The 13,825-nt window shown below is 38.4% G+C and overlaps 1 protein-coding gene across 2 annotated transcripts in view; it reads left to right on the top strand.

The window, feature by feature from the left end:
• Positions 1 to 1,795: 1,795 nt before the first annotated feature.
• FBXO11 (F-box protein 11) overlaps positions 1,796 to 13,825 on the top strand; it is a 36,101-nt gene continuing 24,071 nt past the window's right edge. Inside the window, exons 1-6 of one of the 2 annotated variants that reach the window (XM_031061252.1) lie at positions 1,796 to 2,137; positions 2,256 to 2,337; positions 8,011 to 8,152; positions 9,393 to 9,522; positions 10,546 to 10,629; positions 10,718 to 10,850. In XM_031061252.1, the coding sequence (XP_030917112.1) occupies positions 2,030 to 2,137; positions 2,256 to 2,337; positions 8,011 to 8,152; positions 9,393 to 9,522; positions 10,546 to 10,629; positions 10,718 to 10,850 (679 nt within the window). In that variant the 5' untranslated portion in view covers positions 1,796 to 2,029. Of the gene's footprint in view, positions 2,138 to 2,255; positions 2,338 to 8,007; positions 8,153 to 9,392; positions 9,523 to 10,545; positions 10,630 to 10,717; positions 10,851 to 13,825 lie in introns of both variants that reach the window. The other variant, XM_031061251.1, reaches the window with a different exon arrangement.

Consider the following 13,825-nt stretch of genomic DNA (forward strand, 5'->3'; position numbering starts at 1 on the left):
CTTCACACCCACGGCTGCTTTTCTGCTCTGGTGTGCCAGGGAAGGCTGGGAGCTCTCCTGTAGCAGCTTCTGTCTTCTGCCTGCCTTGTTAAATTGAGAGGGTGTTTTCCATCAGAGATGCAAAGAAATGGGTAAAACCATTTGTGACTGAGCCCTGAGTGTGCCTTGAGTCTGCTCTGAGGTCACTGTCCTCCCACAGGCAGTGATCCCCACGCTGGGCCAGACACGCCTTCACAGGAAAATTCAGTTCATCTATCAATGTCCTTTAGGCTTTTTGCATAATTCATAAATACTTATCCTTCCTAGGTAGTGAAGTGGTCCGATATGAGGTGTGCCTGGGAAGCAGCAGACAGGGAGTGTGAGCCAGCTTCCAGCTGAAGTTTTGGAGGTGCCTCTCTTTTAAAAAGTGATGGGTCTTGATAGAAATTTCACAGTTCAATTCTGTCCTTAAAGACCCGTGCTGTTGGTGGTTCTTCCCAAATATGTGGTCTTGTAGCTGTGCTGAGCTGGACCAGCTGCTGGGCCGGCTGAAAGCTGATTGTGGAGGTGCTTGCAGGTTAATTTTCAGGTGGATTAATGAGCTGATGGAGCTCTTCTCTATTGCTCTGAGAGCCTGTGTGGAGGTGTACACATCACCAGTGAACTTTATCTTTGCACAGCTTCTGTCCTCTATTTGGATGTTGTGACAGTGTTGTGATCTCTACTGGTTCATGGCAAGGTTGCCATTTATAAATACCTGCTAAGGAAGGGGAAAAATAGTTTGGGGTTTTGGTGGCTTTTTTTCACTGATGTAGCAGCTCAGGCTGCATGGTATGTATAATCCAATATAAGCACAATGTTTTGGAATTTATGATCAAAAACCCCAAACCAGAAACCCTTGGGAAAATCATGAGATTAAGATTTTAAAATGCGAATGAGTCACTTCAGAATTGCATTGCTTTATTTTTTAAACAGACTGCTGTAGTATTGGGAGTTTTATTGGTGGCATATTGGGTTCTTTTTTTGTGTTGTGTTGTTTTGTTGTTTTTTTTTTTTTCTACATTAGTCTCTTCAACCTAATGTATTCAGGAAAACTGCTGGCTCTATGGCATTGCTTTTATGGCTATTATTTTCACATCTCATTTTGCCCAGTTTAAGAAGAAAAAGGCAATTAAAATGGAAAGGAAATGAAGAATTGTTTTCTCACAGTTAAGCATCTGCAGAAAGTATATATTTTTCTTAACTGGAGTTCGTTTAATTTATTTTCTAGATGCTTTTTGTTCTGGCCTTTTTAAAATTCTTGCAGCTTTATAATGTAATGTTAGTTATAGGGCATGCAGTGATGAGTAATTATTTCTTGCTTGTTTCAAGTATGTTCCATAAATATATGAACAGGGAAAGTTGAAACTAATGAATCAAAGCCTTTAGAATTACACTCATGACACTTTCTTCACTTCTTTTTTAAAGGACAGGAAGAAAATATGCTCTTACATTTTCAAGTGTAATTTAGGTAAAGAGAATGTATGTGTTTAAAGCTAACTCCATTTTACGGAAGGTTTTGTGTGCTGGCCTAAGCTATTCCCAAAATGTTTGAGGAAAACTCAGTCTTGAGTTTTGTACTAAGTGCTATGTTTACTAAAGGATTTCTTGATAACGTTTAGTTAATAATTGACACTTCAGTGTTCCTCATTCTGCTGATTGTGTTAGGTAAAAAATTTGAAGTAATGAGGTGATTGAGTTAGCATAGTGAATTAAATTCTTGCAGGGAAACCAAAAGCCTCAGTTTTTGCTTTTTCTTAAGCTGCTTTTGGTGTAGCTGTTGTGTGTATATGGAGAAAGTACACATGAAGGAACTTAGATTTGTATGCTGTGATATTCTGACCTTTTTTTTTTTTACTAGAAGTACTCTGCTCTCTAGCACTTCCTCCCCACCCTTCTGATTATGTACTTACCTGAAAATTTCTGTAGCACTTTCCTGGTATAAAGCAAAACTACAATTCCAGTTATCAAATTTCTTTTTTCGTTTGCAGATGATGATGTACCTGCAGATATGGTTGCAGAAGAATCAGGTCCTGGTGCACAAAACAGCCCGTACCAACTTCGCAGAAAAACTCTTCTACCTAAAAGAACAGCTTGTCCTACAAAGAGCAGTATGGAGGTAACTTCTTTGGGTTTAATTGTAAAGGAAATGTTACTGTTTCAAGAATATGAAACTAGCTAGTATTTTTCTTAAGTTATCTTAATGACTGAACTAATTCTTAATTATTTTATTAAAGGGTGCCTCTACTTCAGCTACTGAAAACTTTGGTCACCGAGCAAAACGTGCTAGAGTATCTGGGAAATCCCAGGATTTATCAGGTAATAACATTTGTGCAAAAAAAGGGCAAGGGAGAAGGAGTTAGAGATATTTTAATGTCACACAATCTCCCGCACAGGTTGTCCCTAAACTATCTTTCTGTGTGTTCTCCAACTAAGAAACAGTAGTGGGGAAAAAATACCAAAACAAAATTGCAAGCTTGTTCTGATCTTCAAATTTGGTAGCATGATTTTAATCAGAATTTTTTGAATCTGATCTTTTGTTCCTGTCTGCTTCACTGCAGGCATGTTTTGGTTTGTTTTTTTATTCTCATAGTGCTGTGTAGTTGTATCTAAGCTGCTGTTAGGAGCAATAATACTGCAGTGTTTAATTACCATTTCTCATATTGATGGCATTGTTCCATTGCATTTTTGGGGATAGTTTGGGTATGTCACCATAGCACTTCATTGTGGAGAGAGGGAGAGACTTGGTGTATTTGTAAATAAAAACCAGATATATCTGCATACATAATGTATGTAGATTTTTGCACACATCTACAGTAAATGCACGTTGTATAATAAACACACATCCTGTACATGTGTATGTAACTGTACTGTGTGTATTTTATTTGTGTGCACACACTTTGTAGGTGTACACAGGCACACACCCCCTGCTTGTTCTGTTTTCTGTGTAGTTTTTCAATCTCTCTGCTTCTATTATTTTTTGTCTCCTGACACACTCTTCAGTTCCAGGAGATCTGCTGTCACTTTTGCCTGGAAAATCAACACCAGCGCCTGCCAACTCCCATCGATGTGGTTTCTCCTGCTTTTCTTGCTTCTATTTTTTTTAGTCCATGTCTCCCTTAATATTGTGAATTAAAGCTGAGCAGCTGGCACAAGACTTTGGGTCTGTTTTCATGTCTTGTGTTGAGGTCTGCTCTTTCTGGCTTCTCATTTTCTCCATAGCATAGTTTGTTGTCTTTTTTTGTCCCTTTCCCCCTTCGTTTTATTCTCCCTCTCTTTGATCAACTCTCTAATTTCAGCAGCTGTTTAAGAACCATTTAACTTCAGATTTATATTTTTGAAATAGCCAGAACCAATTGGACATAATCCTGTGTCATTTTTCATTGATTCTTTTCCTGATTTGCTCTCTGGAGCCTTGTGCAGAATTGTCTTGTCACAGACTCTGTTTCTCTTGACAATTCTTAGTTTTTCTTCCATTTCTTTCACTCTTTGCTGTGCTAGTCATTGTGCTTTTACTCTCCTCCTTTCTTTAGTGAAAGTGTGTAACTTTCTAGCATGAGTGACACTGATTTCCTGAGGAATTCTCCATGTTTTCACTGCACATTTGATTTGTTAGATTCTTGAGCTCATGTGGGGGGGATTGTGGAGGCTTCTCCAGCATGAAATTGACAGAGGGATCGCTGTAAACAGTGATTTTTCAATTTTACTTTTAAGACTGTGTTCAGACCAGTTGCAATGTAAGAAAGGAGTGTCCTCCTCAAACCATTTTCTGTTAATCTCTTTCCTAGTATGGGTGACAGTTATTTTTTACTCTCCCTGTTGAGTTTCCAGGAGATTCCTCTAAATTTGTACAAGTGTTGATTCTGGTGAGATTTATTTTAATACACAGTCCCCTTCACCTCATGTTTTTTGTTGGCATAGGTAATGATAGCTGTTGTAACTGAGTTGTAGGTGTGAGGCTTCTTGGATTGTCATGAGTGGTGACTGTGTATTGTCATCTGGGCTGTACAGGTGTTTATTTTAGAACTGTGGATGAAATGATGGCAAAGGACTAGAAATACAGGAAAATTTCTTGGTGGAAAACCATTCCTTGTTGTGCAGACTCTGAGTGGAGGAAAATTCAGTGAAATTGAAAGGAGAAATGCCAGTCAACTAGAGTTTCCAACTGGTGTGGAGCCAGGAGTCGGAAAAACATCTATTTTAATACAGATTTCAGAGTTAGTTCTGCTGGGAGTGCTGCTATTTTAAATTTCTCTTTTCACTGAACTATGGATTTGCAGTACATTCTGAGACTTGAGGTTACTGGCTCACTCACTGATTGTTCTGTACACTAGGAACATGCATAAGTTTACAGAACTTACTGACTTTTTAAATTGATTTTTTTCTTTTCCTATTGATTTCCTTTCCCAAGAACAATACATGCTATGTTTCTGACATATTTCTGCTTCTTAACAAGAAAAGATTTTTACTAAATACATCCCTGTGGAGCAAAAGCTATTTGTCTCCATCTTCTCTACTAAAATGGACAAAAAAGGCAACCATATAAGACATAATTGACAATTTTGGATTCTTGGGATGGCATTCTTTGTCTTTGTACAAAGAAGGAAATTCACTTTCAGGCAGCTTCCCCTGCTCTTTGTCTTGGTATTACTTTGCTAGTCCCTATCAGCTAAATGATCAAAACTGAAACTGAATTAGCTTTGTGAATATCCTGTGGAAACTGAATGACATAACTAGCTGTGTTTCTAACTTTCAGGTGTGCAGTATAGTAATACTACTAAATTATAAATAGTTCAACTGTCAACTTACAGTAGGGCAAAGATAAAGATTGGTGATGACCTCTCACACTTCATTTTAATTTTTATTCTTGCCTGGTTTTGACACTTATTTGGAAAACTGGTTGGGGTTCTTTTAATATGAGTATGCATTTTGTCCATTACCTTGACTTCTTCAATAGGCATGAAACTGTCAGGAGTAGGAACATATAAATGCTTCTGATCTGGTGGCCAGACAAGCCTTTTAAAACTGTTTTGGCTCATTTTTGTAAACTGAGAGGAAACATTGATTACATCCTTTCTTTGACACATTACTAAAAGATATCCAAGATGTGAAGTGTGGATTTATAGAACAAAAGCATGTTGGTCTCTTGGATACAAAGTCTTCACATTAAGAAGCAAATTAGCTTTTTCAAATTATACTGGAGAATTTCACCTCGTAATCACTGTATCAGTGATTTGAGTGGAGAAATCTTAAATCAACCCCTCCTTAATTGAGCAGAAGGGCAATTTAAATTAAATTGCTCACTTCTACAGGATTTTGAATAAAGCTGAGTGAGGATAGCGAACACCTGTAAAATTATCATCTTCATTTTGAAAGCAGTGCCTAGGTTTCCAAGTAAATGCAACTTGAAAAAATTGCAGGGGCAAGAAGGTTAATTGAGGCTTTAAAACTTTTATTATTATTTTTATTTCAAGTGTTTTGACACTTTCTCAAAGTTGCTTCTTGTCCCTTGCAATAAGGAAACACGTCTGGATTTCAATTTTGATTTTGAAATTGAGCATAGGAGGGAAAACAGGACTATGAAGTTTGGAGCAGTGGGAATGCACTGTGTTAATGAGCTTCTCCATTCAATAAAAAATTATTCAAGGTCCTAACATAAAGGAAGAAAAAAACCTGCAGTTTGTTTATGGAAGTAACTGTATGCCTCAGGGATTTGTGTTAAAAGGAGAAGACAGGTTGTGGAAAACTTGGGAAGATTTACTGTTTTGCATCTGCAGTATAAGATTTCAGCTTTCAGTAAGGCAGTAGAAGACTACATCTAACTGGAAAGCTACCAGAAAAATATTAATTCAGAAGCAATGTCCAATTATCCTGTGATGCATTTCAAGAGTAATTAGGACTCTAGAACAAACTGCTCCTGCCTGTTTGACCCTTTATACTTCCAGTGGAAAAAAACCTTTTTAAAAACCATTGATAATTTTTTTTTTTAACCAGCATTGATAATGCATGTAATATTTTTTGGTGATGTACAACCATGTTCCCTTACTGGCTGCTGTAAAGCTCTTCAGGCTTCAGGCCTCCCCAAGTGTCTCTTGAGCAGAAGGCCTTTCCAGACTACTTGCATTTCATGAGTTTTACCAACTTAGTGGATTCAGCCTGGCTCATAAGGCTTTGTTTTATTTTGTTTTTTTCTTGAATAAAAATAATTTTGTAGTCTGCCATTAATACTGTTCCAGAGAACTGTCTTTGCCAACTTCTGGGCATTCATTCCTGTTTCTTTCCTTGTGTCCCATGCTAGCAATTCTGTAGCTTGCAATGGACTACAGCAAGGAGCTGATCATAAAAAAACTGGAGGAGGAATAGGATACTGTGGGAGCAAATAACTGGGCATGTGGAGTGGTGGCACTTACCACTTTGGCACAGCATAGGTTTTTGTTGGGTTGAAGTGGCATGTACCTATAGTTCATGGCTGTAAACTGTGATACTGCTGTGAGCAGCTGTCAGTTGCATAAATACATCAATGCATAAAGTGCATCTCTGGCATCTGAGATGAAATTGGTGCTCTGGAATCACTAAGGGGACACTGGGTACGATGGCACAATAAGGAATACTTTCAGGGAAGGTGCTGCAGTCTCAGGAATATTTCAGAATTTCTTCTACCTGGTCTGATCAGAGGTGTAAGCATGACACCCTGGAAATATCACTTCTGTCACAGTACACAGGTTCTGGTGATATGGTCTGCAGACCCCAGTTTAAGGTGGGGTAAAAAAGTCACAGTTTGGTGCCTGCAGTTTTTGTCTTCTCCATCTTAGAGCTGAAAATAACACATTTCTTTGTGCTGTCTTGCCCAGGGGAATCCTGGGGCAGTTTGTTTTGTTTATATGTGAAATCTCACATGGATACTATTTTTCAGAATGTTATTCCCTCATATTTAGTAGGTCATCTTCCTTAAGGTCACTTCAGTAGGCTTCTTGTAGTAGCCAGAATGACAGTCCTGTTGCTCCTTAGGCTCAGGTGTGCTAAGAAAATCTGATGGGGGGGGCATTACATGGATGTAATTGTGCTGTGAATTTAGCAGGCACAAACTTTGAGTGCCTTGCATACAAATGCTCTAAACTTTAGAAGCTGCTCTGTGTGGTTGTGCCTTTGGGATCACAGAGAGGGTCCTGAAGGATTAGCCAAAGAAGTGACCTTTGCAAGCAGAACTCACCTGCTCTGAGGGTTCCTGCCCCAGGAGGGTCTGGTGAGAACACAAACTGCAGGCAGGGCTTTCCCAAAGGATCTGTTGGTTGTGGAGTGTCCATAGCAGGGTTTAACAAAGTGCACACAATGGCACGGGAATACAGCTTTCTCCAGCCTCTCTGAAGAAATGCATCTGGCAACACTAATACTTCTGCTTTAGATTTTTCATTTTAAAAGGAAGAGCATAAATGGGAGTAAGTTGAAGGAGGAGACTTGGGAGTTATTGATGGCTGTTGATTTCCTGCTTCCCAGATGTCCTCTTTCCCTAATGTGTTCATTGTGGGAGAACAAGGAAGTCTCCCTAGTAATTTTTCCAGAGAGTGACTATTTCTGATTAAATTATTTTGTGTTTGAAAACATTTGCAGACATTTTGGGTTTGGGGTTGCATTATTATTATTGTATAGATAATGTGGGTTAATTGAACCACAATGAAGCTAATAGCAGTGAGAAACCAGCATTTCTGGAACATGCACAGTAGCCTGCTTAACATCTGCACTTCTTTGCAGAATGATTCCTCCAATAGAGAAGGCGAAATCAGAAGTTTGGAAAGAGGACTTGAAGTCTGACTTCAAGTTACAGATCTTTTGCCTTTGGTTTTAGAAGAAACAAGCTTTAAAAAAAGGCTGCCTTGAGATAATTGACATTTTAAGTGGGAACCTTTCAAGTGACAAGTTGGTAATCTTTTACAGTCAGAATTTGAACTCACTAGATATGTCAGTAACCTTGTATTGATTACTGTTTAATAGCAGCACCTGCAGAGCAGTATCTTCAGGAGAAGTTGCCAGATGAAGTGGTTCTAAAGATCTTCTCCTACCTGCTGGAGCAGGATCTCTGTAGAGCAGCTTGTGTGTGTAAACGCTTCAGTGAGCTGGCTAATGATCCAATTTTGTGGTAAGTGAAAAGCTATTCCTCATTATCTTGAGAAATACTAGATGTGCTGCTCAAGATGCCAGTACAATAGAAAAATTGAAATGCTGGTTACAATTAGTTGAAGGAAAACCAGTTGTATTTTATTATGTCTGATTTAGTTAAGCATTATTTTTGTATTATATATATTAAACAGTAAAACTTGATTTTCTAGTAGTGTAGATACTAGTTAAACAATGCCTGTTTTAAAAAAATCAGTTCCTTCAGTTGCCATTCCTTCTTCCCCCTTTAAACTTTTTTAGGCTACTGTGGGGATTGTGTTACTTCACACAGAAGGAACAAAACATTTCTTCAACTTAGATGCGAGCTTTGTCTAGTATTACTTAAATGGGGTTTTTGTTTGGTTTGAGTTTTGTTTGTTTTGTTTAATGGTTGGATACTTGGGTTGTTTTCTCACATGAGTCTGGTCTACTCCTCAGTTATTGAGAGTTTTAATAAATGGGAACTAAATTTATAGTTTTTATAAGGAAAAAAACAACTTATTTCTTGAGCTGCTTTGTTTTAAATGTAAAGATTAAGACTAAAAGAATAATAATAAAATAACATCACAGAACTACCCTGTTTTCCTGTCCTAAAGACAGCTTTGGGGATGCCTTGTCAGATGAATTACAACTTCTGTGATTCAGTGTCATCCTGTAAGTCTGGGCTTAATATCAGCAGGCTCAGACACTGCAATTATTTGCATTCTGGCACTAATGAAAAGAATCCAACTGCTGTGTGCTGTTTTCTTCTTTTTAAACCACTGTAATTTGTTCACTGATGAACTCTTTTTGGAATACAGTGCATCACTTGTTCTCACTGAATGCATTTCTCAGTCTTTTTTTGGCAAGGTGAAGAAGAGGTGGTGGCATGCTTGGTCTTAAGTTTTGTTATACTTGTGCTACTAGCTTTTGTAAGTGTTAATGCTGCAGTTAATGTACGGTTTGATTCACAAATAGTGTACATAGCTGCTCAAGTTTCTTCGTGAAAATTGCATGTTGAGAACTTTTTCTCTTGGCTTATGAAACACATACAAATTTTAGTCAGAAAAACACAAAAGTCAGTACAGCAAAAAAATTGGTTTTAAGTGGTAGGTGCTGATCTTGGTCGTATTCACAGTCACTGGCAAATTCTTCTCAGAAAAACCCCAGGTTTGAGCCTTTAGTTTTATATTAAAATGGAAGGTTAAAATGGAAAATTAAAATTAATTTTCTCTTCTGCTCAGGAAAAGATTGTATATGGAAGTATTTGAGTACACTCGTCCAATGATGCATCCTGAACCTGGTAAATTTTATCAGATTAATCCAGAAGAATATGAACATCCAAATCCCTGGAAAGAAAGCTTCCAGCAGCTGGTAACAGTTTTATTCATTTATATTCAAATTCATGGGTATTTATAAAAGTAAAAACACACACTTCTGAAATGTGGCTGACAAACAGTAATTATCTTGGGTTTAGACTTTAAAATCCTTGTGGTGTTGTGCACTTGGGGGAATTCAGAAGTTATTTCCTGTTTTGAGGCACACTTTAGGGAGACACCACATGGTAAAGTGCAGTCCTTGAGTATCCAGCTCTGGTGTGTTGGGTTTTGCATCACTGAAATTTTGTGTACAAGATTGTCATGGTCTGAGACTCACAGTGTGAAAGATGCTGTTGTATATCTTACTAAACCAATGTGTGTGCTGGTTATCAGATTTGTGTGCGTCTTCCTCTGGTGAACCAAACATATTGGTAATGCCACTTGGGCTAAATAGTGATTTACAGCTGGCCTGACTAGAGGTAAACAAATCTCCTTTAAGGAATGTGATTGTATACCTCTAATCCAAAATGTCAAAGGTATTGAACAAATGGCTGGGCATGATAGTAGGAAAACATAAGTGAGGGAAATAAACATCAATGTGAGTGTACTACACAATGCCATGTGTTGTTGGTTAATGAATTTCTGAAGTGCATTGAGGACAAATGCTTGACTTGGCTTCTTTGTTTAGTGTTCAGTCACTAGTGAAGGTATGGGATTCTCTTTTCCTCACCATATAAATGCAGGTTTTTTGGCAAGCTGCTAGAGAATCAAGAGATGGAAGTAAGGACAGCTCTTGTGGAATGCTTCAGGTGTATGAGCCTTTTCAGTTTTGAGGCTTATGGCTGTGTAAGTAGTTGGACTTTTGGCTTAGTTGATCATTCCCTTAGGCTCAGACATTTTTTGGTGTTGCCATTTCAAATTGTGTGCCTAGAGTGGGAGGTCAGTATATGATCCTTACTTCCTGGGACAAACTGATATCAGCAAATGGCTTGTTAATTAGGGAATTAGTAGGTCTCCTGTCAGTGCATTCAGGCCCACCTGTCTGCAAGCTTCTCACAAACTCTCTTCCTTCTTTTAGTACAAAGGAGCACATGTAAAGCCAGGTTTTGCTGAGCACTTCTACAGTAATCCTGCAAGATACAAAGGAAGAGAAAATATGCTGGTATGTTCATAAAGTCATTCTTAAAACTATTTATATATCTGTATAAATGGAAATGGACATTACTCTAAATCTGTTCCTTTTCTTCTAGTATTATGACACCATTGAGGATGCTCTTGGTGGAGTTCAAGAAGCTCATTTTGATGGACTTATCTTTGTTCACTCTGGTATATATACTGATGAATGGATATATATAGAATCTCCAATCACCATGATTGGTGCAGGTATGTAAACTGGGAGCATCACTGTCTCAAACCTGTATTAATTACCACGTTAATTAACATGATACTCAGGTATATTAAATATCCAGTATAAATGCCCATCTTCCTTCATCTGCCTAGAAAATAAGTAGTTTTTGTACAAGCATCACTAACTCAAAAGTAGCTGAGGCTTCAGGCTGAAGTGCTGTTGTCTGCTTGCTAGTTCTCAGAATAACTTATCTTTTTATTTCATGAGAAAAAAATGGAATTTGTCAGAAAGCTTATTCAGTAATGGGACTGCAGTTGAAACTTTTACATTCATACATACACACACATATATATAAAACCCAGCTCCAGAGTAGAAACCAGCAGTGACAACAAGCCCAAATTAGTATCTGTCCCATTTTCTTCAGTATCATAATTCCATCTTGAGGAAGGAAATGAGAGCATCCAGCAGAAAGATTCTGAGACTGGAGGTTCTTCCTCTGTTCTCTGCCAACTGTTCCTCTGAACAGGAACCTTTATGGAGAAGGAAGTAAGACTTGGAGAATAGGAAGGGTTTAGGAAGTTAATATAATATACCAGGCTGCAAATTGTGATGCTTGTGGAGCTGCTTGCTTTTCATGTCACTACTAGGAGCATGCTAATTCCCAGTAGCATGTCACTGGTAGGAATTCAGGCTGTGTTACTGTCTGGTAGAGATTTTGGTTAAGGGGTCTCAGACCTCTTGCTCCTGTGGTGATCTAGAAGGGAATTACCGGCTGTTTTGTGTTTTTGAGAAACCATCTCTCTGGTTAGTTTGGTTTAATGGGTTGTGGGTTTTATTAAGGGTGGTGGGTTTGGGGTTTTTGTTTGTTTGTGAGGGTGGGGGTTTTTGTTTGCTTTGGTGGGTGTATTTCCTATGGATGTGTTCTTTGTTTTGCAAAGTCTCTCTTTTTGGGTATTTAACTGTTCTCCATACCAACTGTTTTGTTCTTGAGTGAGACTGTTCTGGCACTTCTTGCCTGGGTTTTGCAGCCTTGGCAAAGGGAACGGTTTTGAGCAATGCAGGCAGATTGTTCCAGTGTTATTCTGAAAAATTGTCCCCACAGATCTGCAAGATGTGGCTGTGTTAGTATGTGAGTTTGTCAGTTTGTGACTGCATTTCTGGAGCTAACATTCTGAACATGCCCACTTAGAGTGCTTTGGTCTGTGTTGTGGAGAGCTTTTGGAGGACAAACTGGATTCCTTTTGGATGAGACTAATTTACAAGACATGTTGCTGGAATACTCCTACTGCCCTTCTGTAGCCAGTGTGTGTTCAGTCAGAGGGACCTGGGGAGGACTAGTGCAGAGTCAGTCCCTTCTCCCCTCCCTGTCCTGCAGCATGTGCTGGGGATGCCTGATCCTCAGCTCTGGTTCCCTCTGTGGTACCACTCCTATGTTAGGCTGCAGTGCTTCCTCATGGAGATGTGGCCACAGACAAATAACCCCTGGCTTCTGTTTCACAGAAGAGAGGATTACAGTAAAAATAGGGCAGGTCATATTCATGAAGTGTTTAAAATCCAGAGAAATTGGATCAGGACTATCCTAAGATATAAAATTTCCCAGTCACTTCATGATGCTTGAAATGATATCTTGAATATCTGGGTAAATTTCTGCATGTTCTCTGTCTCCTTTTAAGTTTTGAAAAGCCATCTGCTTTCCCTTCCTCTGGAATTAACCTAAGTTATACAGAAAAACTGTTATCTTAAGTACAGTCCTTTAAAAGCCAGGGATCTTTATTGTGTATTTTTGTAACAGAATAGCTGTCTTGGGGAACAAAACCTCCAAGAGGAATCCAGCAATGCTAGATGTATTTATATTTCAGTTTTTGGCATTGCTGACTTCACTTCCTCAGACTTTCTCTTCTGAATGGTGAGTGACATTGTAGAGAGAGTCAATTTTCATTTGACTGGAAAAGAAAACAAATTAAAGTGAACCACTAAGCCTTGGAGAACTACCTCTTCTCTGTTCAGTCTGGCATGCTTTTCAGAATGGTGGGATTAAGGCAGCACCAAATCTCTCTGCATTTCTACTCAAATTTCTTTAATAGTTTATTCTTCTGGCTTCAGAAGAAGCACAACATTATTGGAAAGGCAGCTTAACATACCTTGAGCTTGGAAGAAGCTTCTGCTTGGTCACATAAGCAAAATGTGCTTACAGAATAATGCCCGTTGTTTTTTGGTGGGTGGGGTTTTTTTGGGTGTTTTTTGTTTGTTTTGTTTAATTTTGGGGTTATTTCTTCCCCTAAATCTGAGGGAAGGAATTGGTTGAAAAGGAAGACTTTGGAAATATTACTAGTACTCTGGCACATCTGAATTGCCAAGAAAGAAGCAAGAGGAGAGGTTCTGTAAGAAAATTGCTGCGTCTGGGTCAGCAGACAGAAATACCTTTGGATTTTTAAAAAGGATTCTGTTTTTCAGGGTTGGAGAGGGGGGTGTTTGCTGCAGGAATAGAAGCCTTCCATGGAGTCCATGGAGCGTTCAGCAGTTTCAGCAGTTGTACAGACGTGTCCTGATCTGAGAATCTTCACTTAATGTGTATTTTCAGCTTTCAGCTTTCATTTTTCCCTTCATTTTCCATGTGACTTACTTTATGCAAGTAAATGAAAATGGATTATCAAAAGATCCTTCAGTCAAGAAAAAAAAAATTACTAAAACCAATAGGAATGGTTATTGTCATTTTAAGGGTGGAAAAATCTAAAATTGTAAGACAATTATTATAATTGGATATTGTTTTATTTTAGAGTGCAAGAATACTTTCACATGCCTGAGTTCTTCTTCAAATACCCATTCGGCATTTTGAATTGGAAGCTTTCTTTTGAACTGGTTTAGACATTTGTGGTTTACATTTTGTAGACTGTAAGATTTAAAAGTGTATCTGGTTTTTGCTTGGTACAGTTGGACAGGGTCACAGTTAGTTCCTGTAGAAAGTAGTGATTTTTTTTGTCTTCTAATGCAAGGAAAAGGGAAATTGTTT

The sequence above is a fragment of the Geospiza fortis genome, unplaced genomic scaffold (assembly GCF_000277835.1).
Source record: "Geospiza fortis unplaced genomic scaffold, GeoFor_1.0 scaffold271, whole genome shotgun sequence".
NCBI lineage: Eukaryota > Metazoa > Chordata > Aves > Passeriformes > Thraupidae > Geospiza > Geospiza fortis.